General features: G+C 38.8%; 1 protein-coding gene across 1 annotated transcript in view; it reads right to left on the bottom strand.

The window, feature by feature from the left end:
• LOC131032438 (tubulin-folding cofactor B) overlaps positions 1-17,258 on the bottom strand; it is a 188,294-nt gene that overhangs the window by 31,831 nt on the left and 139,205 nt on the right. The window contains exon 7 of the mRNA XM_057963410.2: positions 17,165-17,234. Within this exon, the coding sequence (XP_057819393.1) occupies positions 17,165-17,234 (70 nt within the window). The remainder of the gene's footprint in view (positions 1-17,164; positions 17,235-17,258) is intronic.

Here is a 17,258-nt window from a genome sequence, read left to right as displayed (position 1 = left end):
TTCTAGAGATAGTATTAACTAGTTGTTCTCGAGAAACCACACTTTGCTTTGCCACACTAAGGACAACTACACAAAGCGGGTACAATCTTCAATGGGTTGTGCTTATGATCGAAGTTTTGGCATGCACAGGGGATAGGCTCAGACTAACTTTGCACAGTGAAATGGAAATCATCCATTCACCAAAAGTATGAGCAGAGATACACCGTTAATTAATACTTATCAAATCCTTCATTCAACTCTAACAACTTTGAAAGCAAATCTGAATTAACTTCTAATAATTAACTCTAATAATTAGGGTTTCTCAAAACTCTAACAGTTAGAACATGTAAAAGAGTGACACGTGGCATAGTTGCTATTATCACTAAGGTGAGTGTCCAGTTTCTTTTTTTGCAAATTCAATGTATCTGGACACAATGAGTCGAGCCTCTTACATAGCGATACTTGGCAAGTTACTAATCTAGAAGTCGATGACGTCCATATCATCAATACATGTGGCGAGGATGCATTCCCACTCAACTGACTACGCAAGAAAGTTTTCGTCAATGAGGAGAAAACTTGCAATTCTTGAGAGATCTCCCTTATCAATCATTCCCGAGATTTTGAAAAAGCTTGACTGAATTCTGGCTCTCAGGTTCTCTACTTGCAGGTGTTTTTCTCGCATACCCTCCCTTTGCCGAATTTATGATGCCACACAAAACACTTTAATCAAAATTTCTCTAACATTTTTCTCAATTTCAGAACACTTAGTCTCAGATTTCTTCAAGAACTCAATCCTGGTGACCAAAGCACAATACCAAGTGTTAAAATCATACATATCCCTAGCCTGGATGACAGCTGCATCTATCAAGTCTTGTTGTGACAGCCCTCGGATAATCCTCAATTGTGGAAGTATTTCGTGTTGGTCTTCCTCAATATCCTCCCAATTTGCAGCCAAGTCCTGAATTTTGTTGACCAATGAAGAAGCCGACTCATGTGTTGATACCAAATTTTCCACAAGTATGTCAGCACGTGCCGAAGCATCTGAGGTCCATTCCTTAACTTGCCTAAATATGCCCTTCATGTCCTCATAATCTTTCATCGACTCCTGCAAAAGAGGTTGTGGAGGGGTAATTGGTATCTCATGATTAAGTGGCTTAGTTAGATGGAGAACATATTTTCTCCATTGCTCATTTTCTTCTTCCACTTTTTTTCTTCTTTCTACTTCCTTGTTTAGTCGCTCCTTCAATGTGTTACCAGCAACATCAAACTCCTGAATTTCTTGGAGTTTGGTGCTCTTTCCGATATTCACAATAGTAATTTCATAATCTTCAGGAGCAACATCACTCTAGGTCTTTCCTTCCTTTGGCACAGCTATCTGAACCGTTCTAAACCCTGCACTATCCCTCTGAATCAAAGAGAATTTTCTATCTGGCTTAGGTGGTTTAATCACAACTGGTTCTTTCACCTTTGCCAAAAATGTTGCGGTATTTTCTTCTAAGTGGGTCTCATCAGGAACCTTAGCCCTTATCCTTTCTCTCAACCAATCAGGAATCGTTGATTGCTCCATAGTATCTTTATCAAATCCACCATCTATTTCTCCAGGTCAAATAACTGTACCATCAAGAAAAACCTCTGGAGGCTCAAGTTCTTCAACCTCTATAGCTCTAGGAAAAACTGGTTCCTTGGCTGGATTTTTGACAGCCTCTCTCATTATCTCTTCAACCGAAGGAGAAGGCACTCTTACTTCATTATCCCCTATATCTATGTCCATCTCTTGTTCTTCAATTGTATTATGATCAAGCACAGCAGATGCGGCACTCAAGGTCGAATGACCTTCATTTGATTCACATCTCCTACTTGTATCCCCAACAATTTTCTTTCCCTTGGCCTTTCCAAAACTTCCAGTAGGTTCTTTTCTCTTCCGAGAACCAACACTTTCTAGATTCCAAGCATTGCCTGAAGAAATACCATGGTTGGAAGACAGAGTCATCCGCTCCCATAAGATCATAAGTAAGAGCAACACCTCTTGACTTTAGCTCCTTTATTCTCTCAGATGTCCACCATCTAGAGTATTCAACTACCGATCTCATGAGGTCAGACAAATCTGACCTTTCCCCGTCTGCCCAATCAATCAAGGCAAGTGGCTCATTTCTTATCTTCTTGAAACCCGGTTGTTCAAGTTCAGGACTGTCTTCTATTTGATTAGCGACCCTGAATACTTTCGTTGCTCTCACCATAATCTCGACCAAAATCTCCTTCTGATTTCGAAACTATCGACTGCATTAGCCCAATAATCCTCCAAATCAATTTTGTGTTCAAATACAATTCCTTCTACCTTCTTCATCTTACAGAATGGATCAAAGTTCCTTCTTGCCTTGTATTGGTAGAAGGGGTACCATGCCAGCTCTTTTTCAACAGTGGCAGCAGCTTGTGATGATGGACATGTCTCTGATCCATTTCCAATAGTGAGAGAAGATGTTCCTACCTTCTTTTGCTTCCCTCTTTGAACCGTCGTGAAGTGCTCCAGTTGCCTCACAACTTCCAGCAGCACAACTCGGTCGGTGGGATAAATTGGGAGTTTGTAGGGAGATCTAGAAAATCCTTGAATTCTGATATAGGTGAATCTTGGGTATTGGATATACCAATACCCAAATTTGCTTATGAGGTCCTTAGACTCTTGAGAGAGTTTCTGATGTAATCCACCTTGCAGTGTTTGTGTGATATGCACAAAAAATGCATCATTCACCCTCTTGAAATGTAATTTTTCTTCCATATGCAATTGGGGATAACAATCGTAAACAGCAAACTGATTCTCCTTGTTTCCCACATCTCCTCTGCAGGTGAGGCCTTTGTATCTATAAGTTCTAGCAAGGGAATAGAACAAATATGAACTCATGTAGAAGATACTATCCCCCTCCAAATTTCTCAACTGGTTGTCCAAGTTGTTGCTTATCATCTCAGCCCAGTCAATCATCTTGACTCCATTCATTATCTCATTTATGAAGTAATACATCCAAGGCTCAAATGGAGCGCCTTGGGGATTACCCATTATTCGGTTCAATAGGACAATCATGTGTCCAATATCCTCTTTAAAATATGCCCTCACCAAGTTCTTCTTTGACAACTTAGAGGCACCCTTTCTCAGTTTGTCCAGCCATGAATGATTGATGATGGCTTCGTACTCCTCCATGTGGTCTTGAAACATTTGAGTGGCCTCATCTTTGGTCACATACACAGCATTGTGGTATTCCGGAATTCTAAAGGCTTCCCTTATGGCTACATCACCGATATTGACCAACACTCTTCCATCTGGTGCTATAACATCTCTACTAACAGGGTTATAGTGCCTAGCACACTCAACTACCAACTCTATGCACTGCATAGTAGGGAGAAAGCCAGCCGCATGCACGATGCCACTCCTCATCATCTTACATGCAGTCACAGTAGGCACAAGGTTGGTCAAGCCGAACATCCTCTTCTTAAACTCCCTCTGATTGATATGTCTGAGGTTGGTATCACTGACATTCTTCCATTTCGAGTTCATCTTTGATTCAGCAAGAGCATCCTTGTCTACTTGGAACTTCATCGTGACTGAAATCTATGAAAACACATGAAGCCTAAGTTAGAAATCAGAATTTCAACTTAAAATTTGAGGTTTTGAATGACTAAGTGGTTGAAGTTTTTACTTCATTTTTCATACTTAGTCACGAAAATGGAGTTTTCTCATGTAGGAATTTCGAAAATGATATTAGAACTCCACACTATAGGGTAACTAAATTCTGATTTTAATCCAACAACCAAGTCTGTGATCAAATCAATCTTATCCAAACTTGCTTTGAAAGACGGGAAAGAAGGTACGAATATTCAATCTTAATATGATCCCTCTTATTGAAATTTTGAATAAATCTGCTAAAATCATTCCCAACGAACTCAGAAAACCAGCTTCACCTTCGATTAAATGAGAAGAAGACAAGAAGACAGAAAAAATTTCAAGAGAACTCAAAAAACTCGATGAATCTGCCTTCTATTAGTTGGTTTAACTCCCAGAATCTGAGAATGCTAAGGTTTTAAATGGTAGTTAAACTCAGAACTTCACCAAGAATACGCTCAACCTGCAAGAAACCTCTTGGGAACTGTTGATGTGTGTTTTATGCACATAACATTTCAGAATAAAATACAAAAGTAGTTTACCCTCTCTTGAACAAAATCACCTCGGATGCTAAGGGTAAGATCCTCTAAAATGATTCCAAGGTTTCTACATGTCAAGTCTTGACGAGTGAGTAACTCAATGGTCGATGTGAATTGTTGTGTTCACTTGGGGACTTACACAAATGTTCAGATTATCTTCTTTGATCATGAAATATGCGGAATAGGTATGCTGACAACTTAGGATTTAGCAATGTAGTTCCAGACTTAATTCTTACTAAAAAATGGGCAAAAGGAATAGGGTTCAGGAAATCTATTGTAGGCCTAAGAATGTAGGAAACGATGAACAAGTTTAGTGGAATCAAACTAGGCAGGGTCTCACAAAAAGGTATTGACACAAGCTTAGTGCAATCGTCTAAGGTATACTTAAGGATTTTCAGACTATTAACATTAAACGTTGACACCATCCAAGTTGATGCTTATCAAGGGACGCGTAATATTTGAAGTTAAACTTACTCAAATTTCCAGTCAACCACACAAGGCGCACTTACCAACGGCTAGAGGCTAGTGGTATGGATTAAGGATTCCACACAAATATATTCAACAAATCTTTCACTCAATCTAATAAACATGAAAACAAATTCTAATCTAACTTGGAGGAATTGAGAACCATGAATGCAAACACAACATTTGAAGAGAAAAATCACCAACAATTGAACAATGATTTAGATTCAAATAGCTACAGCATATACCAACAATTCCAAAAAACTCTCTCTTACAAATGAGAGACAATGAGGTATATATAGAGTCTCATACAAAATGGATGGCCAAGATTAAAACTAAATCAAGGGCCAAGATCATGCCAAGAAAACCTTAGAATTGCCCTAATTAGGGTTTACATCAAAAATGGTGCCACCAACATATGGCCCAATCAAAAGATACCTAGTCATCAAATAGGCAATCTTCTAGAAGATTCCTCCCTGCATCTCTCTCTCTCCTAGCAGACTCCAAGAATCTAGCCAATACGGAATCTAACTCCTCCATGGAAATGCTAGGTAAGGTATCTTGCTGCAAATCAATCACATCCAATGAATCTGAGAAAGCGTCCAAAGTGTTCTCCCAATCTGGCATGAGCTTCTGCGAACTATGAACATGAATCAACAAAGAGACCAAATAATCCATCTGACTCTTCTTCAAAGAGTCTAACTGACAAAAATACATAAGTTTCATCTTGTCTCTTAATTCGGCTAAGTGTAAACCACTAGCATCACTAACATCAACACCCAATAATTCCTCAATTGAGACAAGGATCTTCATCTGAATGTCCTGAATCGACCCTTCCATCTCTGTACAACTCAGTTGGGCGTTCTCATAAGTTGATTTCTTCACGGCCAATGAACAATACCAGCCATGGGAATCGTATCTATCTCCATTGTGCACAATGTTCTCGCTAATCAACGTGGACTTGGGAATCTTTTTCAAAGCTCTGAGGCGTGGAATAGTCTTCTCCTGGATAGGTCGGAATTCTTCCCAAACTCCCTCCAAATATTGGACTCTAAACATGAGCCCCGTTGTCCTATCATATGCCTGGACAAACTGAGTAAGGAAATCATCCGCCTGTTTTCTTGCACTCTCAATCCACTTCTCCACCTCCGAGAGTGTATCTCTCACTGCCTCATAGTGTGAATGTAGTCCATGATCAACCGCAATAGGGGAAATAAGGGTGGGACTCTCACACCTTATCACCGCAATATACTCTCTAAGTTTGATATTCTCTTCTTTGTACTTTTGGTTCTCTTCAATCTCTCTATCCAATCTTGCACTGATCGCCCTAAGGTTATCACCAACCTCCTGAAAGTCCTGCTCTCTTGTAGTACAGCCAACGGCAACTGAAGTAATCTGGAAATCCATAGGAGTAGCAATGTCCGTCATCACACCTCCAATAGGAACAGCCACCTGTGCAACTAACATTCTTGTCTCATCTCTAGCTATGTGTGACAAAATCTAAGCTCTCTTGGGTTCTTTCTCCTTATTGCTCCTAGCTAAGTAGTCATCAATGTTTATCAAAAGGTTGTACCTCTATCATCTTCTTACTCTTTTCCATACTTCTCATCAGCCAATCAGGAATAGCGGATATCTCCATACCATCATCGAGACACATATCTCGATCAAGTCCTCTCAATGCCGAGATAACATCATCGTCAATATCAAGATTACTCCTGGTCAAATCATATATCTCATTTCCCAAACTAACCTCCAAAAGGACGGTAGGGGATCCTAGTTGATCATCATTCTCATTTGGTGGAGCAGATGTCGCTATGGCATGTAAATCCCGAATATTCTCTGGTAGTATCATTGTGTTGGAACATTGTTGAGTCTCCTTATTCTGTTCTGTTATTTCAACTTCCTTAATTGATGAGACACTGAAAGGGGGTGAAGGAATGATAGGTGAAGGAATGATGGTCTTTTGCTTCTTCTTCTTCTTGACCTCCTCAATCTTCTTCCCTCTAGCCTTGATACCTCCTGGCGTGTTTTTCCTTCTCTTGGGAGCTTGACTCTCTTCATCTACATTAATCCTGACATCACTAATAGTCCTCTGACCATCCTCGAAAGTATATTCTTCCGACTTCATCTTTTCATAAGTGAAGGAATCACCCATATCAACTAACTTATCCACCTGAATATCCACCCATGCACGGGAGAAACTCAAGACCTCTCTCATCAATATCTTTAAATCTATCTCTTCTAATTCTGACCAATTAGGCAATAAAATCGCCTTCTTCATTTCATTTTCATAATGTGGATGCGTATGATCCCTGTCATCTAACACTTGATCAGGAATGAGGAAAAGTCCACACTTCCTCATGAAATCCACTGACATCCTGGACCACATTCATCTCTTCATTGCTTGCTCGTCCATCACGTTGGCCCAATAATCTTCTGTCTACCTTGTGGATGAACTTCTCTCCCCTGATCCTTCCAACTTTCTTATCTGGATCAAATCTTTCTCTTTTCTTGAAGGTTGCAAATCGATAGAATGCAAGCTCCTCACTCGCAGTGCTGGTGGCTAAGGCAAACTGGCAAACCTCCAACGTCTTGCCAACTGAAATAGGGAATGCCATGCCTCTCCTATGCTTCTCTTTCTGAATGGAATCAAACTCTAAAGTTGTCTCACCACTTCCAACAAGATCATTCTGTCGAAAGGATACCTAGGAAGCCTGTAGGGTTCGGATTGAAACCCATGAATCCTAAGGTACGTGAAAGTGGGAAACTAAATATACCACGATCCATATTTCTCTATCATCTTTGTTGCCTCCTTGGACAATCTTCTCTGGATTCCGCCTTGCAGCATCCGCATGATGTACATTGTGAATACATCATTCACTCTCTTATAATCTTCAATTCTATACATGTTCAGCTGGGGATAGCACTCATAACTCCTGAATTGTCCTTGCCCATTCCCGACTTCACCTCTGCATATCAATCCTTTGTATGTAACAAACCGTGCAAGCAGGTATACCAAGTAGGAAGTCATGGAGAATGACTTGGACCGCTCTACATTCCTCAGCTGAAAGTCCAGATTGTCACTTTTGATTCTAGACCAATTTATCAACATTCCTCTTAGACAATCTTGGATGAAATAGAACATCCATCCATCATATATTGCACCCTGCAGCATCCCCATCACTTGGTTAAGTAGGAATACTAAATCACTATATTCCTCTTTGAAGTTTGTGCACATGAGTGTCTTGGGAGCCTTCGAATGATGAAGCCTAGGCCCGATCATGCACTCTTTATTCACCACATTTTTACACGCATCCATCTTCTTTGTGTATCGATCTTCATATTCATCCTCAGTTACCTCCTTCATGTCTACTCCACGTGGAATTCCAAACACTTCAGCAATCGCATCCTCAGTAAGGTAGGCAATGACAATGCCCTTAGGAGTCTTGATCATTCACGATCGAGGATCATAACATCGTGCACACTCCAGGATAAACTCACTGCACTCCAAGTAGATTTTAACAATTTAAATATGAAATGTGACAAGGTTAAGGTATGAAACCCTCATGAAATCAACACCTCCTTATACTTAGAAATTTTGTGCAAATTATAGTGCAAAGGAGTATACCGGATCAAGAGTGACTAAGGAAAGGCATGAAAGATGGTGTTTTCACACAAAATTATGTCTGAGGACACCTTCCGAAGTCAACAATGGAGGTCAACAAAGTTTGAAGACAACCTGCAACTATAACAGCCCTCAAATGGTCAAGTGATTGACTGAAAATGACTTGAAAATTCTCCCAAAGGTAAATCGTTAAGTTTTAGAGTTGGCTGGCAATGAAAGTTTAAGTCTGAAAATAGATGGACAGCCAACAATGGAGGTCCCCCTGCTGCAACAATGGCATCAAAGTTCAGATCTGAGGAATGACAGCAAGTAAGGAGCAATGGGAGTATCACGCATGCATGGAATCCATCAAAATATGCCCCAAAACACTTGCCAAATAAAAATCGTATTTTCCCAACTATGGCGTCACCTTCAAATCTGGAAAATGTCTTCAATCTGCATACAATCTGCCAACAATGGTCTGAGAACAGCAAGTGAGCAAGGCGATATCAAGGAAAATCATCAAAGTTTGGAGTCAAAACCCCAACACAACAAATCGCCCCTTCGCCAAAATCGTGGATTTCTCCAAAAAATGGCAGACTTCATCAAAATCGTGGCAAATGATCTTCAATATGCATTCCAATCAGTCTGAATCAGGTCTGATAACAGCAAGTAAAAATGGCAGCCCCAAGGGAAAATCACCAAGGTTGAAGGGTGGAAAACCCAAACACAAGAAATCGCTTCTCACCAAAAATCGTGGATTTCACACAAAATCATGGCATTAACCCATCAATGGCAGCCACCAAAGAAATCGCCAAGCTGGACAAATGGAGGGAAAAGATAAGTCTTCAATCAACCTCTTCACCAAAACACTTGATCACAAATTGCCAATAAGAGAGAAAATCGCCCTTGCATGGAAACACCTAGCAAACTTAATAATAAAATAATGTTGGACTTCTCTCGTTAAACTTGCTTTCATCACCAACTTTAACCACACAAGCAATGTGGGATAAAACACTTGTTCTTATACTTGCTTTGGTGAAACCGATTTGCTTCTAGAAGGTCGAAAACATTAAATGCTTATTGCAAATCATTTAATTATTTTTTAAATTTATTAAATAATCGTTGTTTTATTAAAAAACAATTAAAACAAGGCTCTCTTTATTAAAATATTGCAATTTAAATCAAAATTTGAGCCACTTAGGATAATCGATCCAAGTAGGGATTAAAAAATCCCATCAAAATCATTTAAAACGTCAAAATATTCCCTATAAGGGAAAATCGATCTAAGTATGGACAAAATTTCCCAATAAAATTCATCAAAATGCACACAAGGTGGGGCCAGGGGAAAATTAACTTTAGTCTGGATGAATACCAGACTTAAAAATCATTAAAAATGCTCTCAATGGAAAATCGCCTTTAGTCTTGACTGAAAGTCTGCACAAAAATCCTCAAAACTCGTCACAAAAGACCTGGTGGAAAATTGACCCAGGTGTGGAATCAAGACAAATGTCATCCGCAATCCTATCCATACTCCCTGGTGGAAAAACGTGGGTAGTCAGGATAAATCCTGACACTTAGTCAATATTTAATGCTTCCAGGGGAAAAACGACCCTATTATGGATTCACAGTGGTGGAAAAATGGGTCAAGTATGGATTTCAAGGAAAATCCATGTCCAGTTTGGATTTTGAGCAGGGAAAACCATGGGTAGTCAGGAATATGAGGGGAAAAGCACCTCTAGTATGGAATTTTGACCTTTTAACCCTTAGAATATGGATTTTCATCCGGCAAATGATGATTTTTCCACTCATAATCACTTAGAAACTTTGAAACTCAATAAAACTAAACTGGACTTAGGCAAATTCATCAAAAATTGGAGCGTAATACAAGGAAATCTATCAGGATAAAGTGTGAAATCAACTCGAATAACTCCCTAGGAGCGAGAAAACAACTCCAAAAAGTCTGAAAACACCTTAGCACTTAAAATCACTGACGAGGACGTTAACACTCCAAAGGGGTCAACACTTAGACAAAACTAGGATCATTAAAATCTCAATTTTCATGTGCTTGATCCTATAACTTCAAAAACCCTAAACGGCACTAGGCATGATCAAAACTCCGAGACTCGAGCACGGGAAACACAAAATTGCCCACTAAGTTGTCAAAACCCTAACCTAAACAACGTAGAAGGCAGGAAAAGAGGGGGTCCCCATTAGCAATGGGGCGATGTGTGAAAAGGTCACAACAAGAACTTTCTCCACTTTGTAATATCCCTTGGCTAATCTGACCCTGTTTTTGCTTATTTGAACACCAAGGAATATTGTCAAACATTTGGCATACAATGTTTGAAGCCGCTGTAGTGAATTCTTTCTTTGTCTTCTTTGGGTTTGTAGGCTGCAAATGAAGTTATGGAAAGCTTCTAACAATGCAAAGTTGTTATAGAAATGATATACTAGCTGTTTTAGACCTTTCCACACATATGTAATGACTGAAATTAACTAGTACAGCTAGTTGACATTAAGACAAACACTTGTCATGCATCCCAAAGTACACCTACAGCCATTAGGCATTTAATCAAACAATTGGCATGAAAGCTAAATGGCTGATCAATGTTGAATGTGGAATATGCAAATTATATCTCCATTAAACATATGCAACCTCCAAATATTTCATGATATAATCATAATAGAAAATGATGCAATGAAGTAATGATTTTCTAATACAGTGACCATAGATAGAAAACCTGGTATTTCAATGGCTGCCTTGATATATTGGTTTGATTCTCCTCATATGCAAATCCCTTGTCACATATATATAGTTGTTCAACCTCTCTAAATCCCCTTCTATAGAACTCCAACTACTGTAGCGCACTGTTCATGTGCATTGTTCACGGCACTGTAGCGCACTATTCATGGCACTGTTCATGCGCACTGTTCATGGCACTGTAGCGCACTGTTCACGGCACTGTTCATGCGCACTGTAGCAGCAAGAACAAACTTGCAATCTGTTCTTAAAACCTTGAATAATTTGTTGATAATCTCTCCCAACAAGAATGATATAACTCCATGTGCCAAAGAAGGATGATTCACAACCAACTATAAATGTTCTTCAACAATAAACTTCAAACCCTTGTAGAAAACTTCACCAATTTGCACAAATGAAAGAACTGAAGTATTCTTTCCCACAACTACAATAATTCAGGTGTTATTTCACACCTTCAAAATTGCTATCAATAGGAAGTTTTCGTTTCCTATGATCAAAGAAGAAAATTGCGAAAGCCCTACGCTCCACAATAAAAATCAATCAAAATACTATTCATCAACTGGATGCCGAGAATGAACTCTTGCCTTTCCTTTTATTCTTTCCTTAAGAGAGCTCAAACACCTTCCTGGCCAATGTGGGATAAAAGATTTATTCCCACATTAAATTATTCACTTAATGCACTTTATTATATTAAAGTGACTTTATTATTATAAAGTTACTTTAGAACTTTATAATAATATTAAAATATTAAATAAATCACTTAAGTCACTTAAACTTTAATATCTCTTGATGTACTTGTCTAATTGCTAAGCCGTCTGAGCCAGGAGTCGACTCTCCCTATTCTCCATGTGATTGGATGCCTGTCTAAAAATAGAAACCCTGAATAGTGACTTACTATAAATAGTAAGTATGTGGAACTGAGTCTAGAAATAGCTGCAAAGGCCCAATCAAGGTTGACACTGCCAATAAGCTCTGCTCAGGTGTCTTTCTATTAATAGGAACCCTGACTCTCCCAAAATAGTAACTTACTATAAATAGTAAGTGTGCCAATATGAGTCAAAAAACCTGTGCAAAGGCCAAAACCTGAATCCAGTTGAAGAGTAATGTCTCAAATCACCAAGTAACTGCCACACGAGGCCCTCTATCAATAATTATTAGCCTACGAGGGTCAAATGATAGGCTAATTCTTACAAACTCTGATGCTCGCAAAATGGGGACATTACACACTTGCTCTCCAAAGTTCGAACTTCATATGAGAAAAATGAAAGAATGAAATGCATTTGTAGTGAAGTTTGAATTCTCAATTAGAAACATAGAGGATCTCTTCGAAAATTTGTTTCTAATATCATTTCAGTCCTTTGAATCCTTAAAGAATGTTTCTATTTTGGTGTTCAGTTGAACTGTCATCTCTTAATTAGTTTGAAATCTTCATCTTGCAATTTTCTATTTTGATTTTCAGTCCCTAGTTCGAACTGATTTGCAATATATTCTCTTTTCAAAACATTCTATTTTGATTGCTAGTTCGAATTCCATGAAGATCTGCTGACATCACTTGAAGAATATTCCATTTTTTTAAACTTAGTCAGCACTCTTTGACTTGTTTTGACCTCAATCACAAGCAGGGCGGACTTTGGAGGGATCAAGCACCATCCACATGCTACTTCCTTCTCCCTAGGGCGGACTTTACTTAGGTTGTGATCCATCATTAATCACCTTGGGCAGAGTTCTTCACACTTAGGAGCCTTTCATCTGCAGCATGGGGCGGACTTGACAGCACTTAGGAACTTTGTCCTTGCAGCATAAGGCGGACTTTATCAAACATGCGCACTTTGTATTTTAACTTACCAAATCTCCCTCAAGGCGGACTTTGAGAAGGTTTAGAAACCTTGGAGAGCGGACTTCATCAACTTCATGCCACATTGCTTGGGCAGACTTTTGGAGTTCATGACACTTATACTTCACCTTGGGCGGAGTTTCTCAAACATGTGCACTTTGGAGGGTGGACTTTCCTTGTTCTCTTCCCAAGTAGGAAGGCGGACTTTAGAGGGGTTGATAACTCATTACCTCAAGGTGGACCTCAAGAGGAACATGATTACGCTTTTGCCTTAGACTCACCCCTAGGGCGGACTTTGAGAAGGTTTAGAAACCTTAACATTTCATTGCAAGGCGGACCTTGTTTGAGTCATGATCTTAGGAGGGCGGACTTCCTTGCACCATGGCTATGAAGAGTAGGGCAGACCTGGTAGCTTGAGGCACCATCATACCTTGCTTGGGCAGACTTTCTTGAGCACATGGAACAAGTCTTGGCACCACCATACCTTGCTTGGGCAGACTTTTTGGAGTTCCTAGAACAACATTCGACACCAAACATGATTAGCCAGACTTAGAAAAATACTTGGAAAACTTCAAAATTTGATAACTTCTTCAATTTTAGCCAGATTAACATGATATTTGAAATCCATACTCAGGTAACCCATCCGAAACGCCATGACCCCTAAAATGTAGGAACTTAGCTTTTTGGGTCAAAACTTGAAAATTTTCGATTGTGATCGATGCAAGTCAGTGGTACCAGTGCAAACCCTAGGTCCCTAGTCCAAAAAAGCAAAAAGCAGACATCCATAAAAAGTAGGGAAAACTTTCCAAAAATAGCCATCTCGGGGATCAAGCTAAAATCGCCAAAAACGAAACTTCTTAAAAAATAGCAAAAAGGAAAAAAAGCAAACTTTCCAAAAATAGAAAGTTGTCTGAATTCGTTCAAATCAATTGCGTTCTTCGTCCTTTGGCCTTTCTAGGCACTTTGACGGTGTCTAAACTCTGTTATCACTTGGCTTGCAAAAACTAACTTTCAATCCTTAAGACTCAAACCGTTCAAAACTTGAAAAAATTGAGCAAAACTGAAGCGGAAGGTCACGGGACACTAACGAAAACCCTAGAAAGAAGGAAAGGAGAGGGTCCCCATTCTCGATGGGGTGATGTGTGAAAAAGGTCACAATAGATCCCCATCACCATATTGGAATGATAAACAGAAGGAGGTATAGGCACAGAGTTGATCTTGAAGATTTCTAGCCCAATGCAGCTGATGAATATGAAATAAGGAGAATGTGGTCCAAGATATCAGTGAGCATGATTAGAACAATTGAAATTTTTCTGATACCAGGTCAGTTGGAAGATGATGGAAATTTCACCCAGCCACACTATGAAGAAGAAAAGGAAAAACCTTTCCCTGCAACAAATTGTTATGGACCCGAGCTTTCAGATTTGGATACATTGATGAGGCCAGTCATGAAATTTATCAAGTGGTGGGTGGATCAGCAAAATCACAAACTAAAGGAGAAGAATATTGCATTCACCTATTATTTAATGGGAAACATGGATTCTTGTTCTTCTGATGATGATGAAGTAACTCACGATGTTGGGAGACCAGAAAATGGAAGTTCCAAGAAAAGGAAGGATGCAATAGAGATTTCACTAAGGCCAAGAAGAGAGAAGACTTCAAATAAGGAAACTATATGTAAGAAACTGAGAGCAAACAATGCATCTTCTTCTACCAACACTTATTTGGTTGAAGAAGTTGGCTCATCCACAGATAGGAACAAAACTCCGGTTGCAGACAATTTACAAATTGAGATGGAAATTCCTCCTCGAATTTGTGAAGAACCAGTTCAGCAGCAAATTCTTCCTAATGGCCTTGATAATCCAGTAATAGTGATGGGTGAAGAATTAGAAAATATTGAAATTGATATCTTGGAAGGAGATTTTCAAGAGGGAATGATTTCCGTACTTAGGGGAATTGAAGGAAGTGAGGGAAATTAGGAAAATAAAGAAGATGATGGCATTGAACAGCCAACAGTACCAGATTGGTTACTAGCAATAATGAAAAAGAAAGCTATTGTAGAAGTCCAACCAATGGACGATTCAATAGAATTCTTAGCCAGATTGAACCGGCCTGTGGAAAAGAAGGCAAAGAAATATTCCTTAATCCATAAGGGTGGCACAGGATCCCGTTCAGTACAGGTAGTTATTCCAAAGTTTGACAAATCCAAAGAAGACATTGCTCTTGAAGAATATGAACTAATGACCATGGACATAGGTCCTACCACAAAAGAACAAGAAGTCCAGGAGTTAGATGATTCAGTCAACGCCATCAAGGAAAGGCTAAGGAGGAAGAAAAGAAAAACAAGCTCAAGGAGGAGAATGAACAATTAAAGGGTTATATCTAGCATTTGGTAAATTCTATTAGAATAGAAGAGGCAACAATTACTCCACCTTTGATTCTTCCACGAGAGTCAGTTGAGAATCTTGAAGGAATGAAGATGGCAGCTCAAGAGGCTAAAGAATGGATTGCAAAAGTTGCAAACAAAGCCATCAAATTCGTGGAAGAATTGGCACAAGTCTATGTTCAGATCTCCTCATTCATGTACAAAATCCAAAGCATAGCCGAATTTTGGGAAGATTTCCAAACTGTCCAAGGAAAGACAATTCCATGTTTCAAAGTGCTGAAAGGAATTCCTAAACATGACTTGGTCAATGTGAATGTAATTGATGTTGGAACATCATATGACTTCAGCACATGGTATCACGCCTTGGTAGCTAGAGGAGAAGTCTTGAAAAGAATGAAGATTGATGGTGCCAAAATAGAAGAAACAATCAAGACAGTCCAAGACAAGTTTTTCATCATAGTTTCAGATGTGCTTGAGCAGGAAATAGTCCGAGACAAAGACTTGGAAGTAGAGAACCTAAAGGCCAAAGTTCAAAACAATTTCTTCACTTCTGCAAATCCAATTCAGAAGCAACATTTCAGCAAGGCATCCTCATTTTTGTCCATGGAGGATGATTTTCGAAAATTGGAAATTGATTGGATAACCACTTTTGCCACATTTCAAGATGAGATTGACCTAAAGGGAATACAAGATTGACATTTTGCCAAGTGTCCCAATGGAAGAAATTAATCCCATAGTCACCAAGTTCATCGAATTTTCTGCCAAGGAAAAGGATAAGGGATGCCTGCTTCTAGAAGTAAGCTAGATTTATTAGTTATTTATTTCTCATTGATCCATTTTGGATAACTATGTTAGCTTGCCCTAATTAGATTTGTTGTTTTAATCTTGGCCATTGATCTTAAATCAATATAGTTTGTTGCTTTGTAATAAGAATGCCTATATAAACCCTCCTCATTTCATTTGTATCTGATATGAGAGATTTTGGAAAAATTGTTGTAGTGATACTTCTTAAGTCCCAGACATTATTCATTGTTCAATTGTTGGTGAATCTTTGTCCACTTTTGCAAGTTGGCATGGTTTCTTGGCTCTTGTTAGAATCGACTTTATTTACAAGTTGTTATATTGAATGAAGGATTTGATAAAGTTGCTTAATGTTGAATGATGTGTTCATACTTTTTATAATTGGATGATTTTCAATTATTTTGCAAAGTTAGCCTGAACCAGTAAATGAAAACTTAACTTCTATTGCTTTACTCATTGTTCAAAATGTTGGTGAATATGAGTGATATGAAAATCTTAGAAGATAGCACCGTTCTTGTGTAATTGTTGAATTTGGTGAAGCGAGAATTGGTTTTAATTCCACTTCTGCATTTTTTGTCTCTCGAGTTCATAGGATTAGCTTAGGTTAGAATATAAAGGTCCAACACATCCCCCACTAAAACCTCCAATATAAAGGTCCAAACTGTCCTCTGGATCCAAAATCTGAGCTTGAGTGGACAGTTTAGGTGGATGTGAATTATATTAACATAGAAACCTTGTCTGCTCTGACTTGAACTTGAAGTTGCAAAATGAAGTCCACAGTCAATGTGCTCTCATGTTTAAGTGGAATTGACCTTTTACTCTAGATCCTTTTGTACCATACATGGGGTTTGAGTCCTAAAAAGTAGTGGTTCCACCTTCAAATATATATTGTTGAGTTTGAAATATATTTCCAAGACAATGAGCATGTCCTTGGAGCCTTGGAGGCATTATGTCATACTTTCAAGAAGAGAAGAGAGAAATAGTCAATGAAGACCTCATCATTCATTCTCAAAATGTAACTAATCATTCCAACCTTAACAAAAAGTAAATACTGGAAAAAATTAGTAACTCATTAGCTTATTTCTGTATTGAGAGTACAATAAAATGAGACAATCTTCGATGAATGAACTCATAATCCAAACAAACCTTCACTCTATCTGGGCGAAGCATCACTCCTTGAAGTGGTGGGCAGCTGAAATAATGTTTTCCTTTCACCCTACAAAAATGAAGGTAATAAATC

The sequence above is a fragment of the Cryptomeria japonica genome, chromosome 11 (genome assembly GCF_030272615.1).
Source record: "Cryptomeria japonica chromosome 11, Sugi_1.0, whole genome shotgun sequence".
Classification (NCBI taxonomy): Eukaryota; Viridiplantae; Streptophyta; class Pinopsida; order Cupressales; family Cupressaceae; genus Cryptomeria; species Cryptomeria japonica.
The sequence above is the reverse complement of the archived record's forward strand: the minus strand, read 5'-3'. Positions and strand labels throughout refer to the sequence as shown.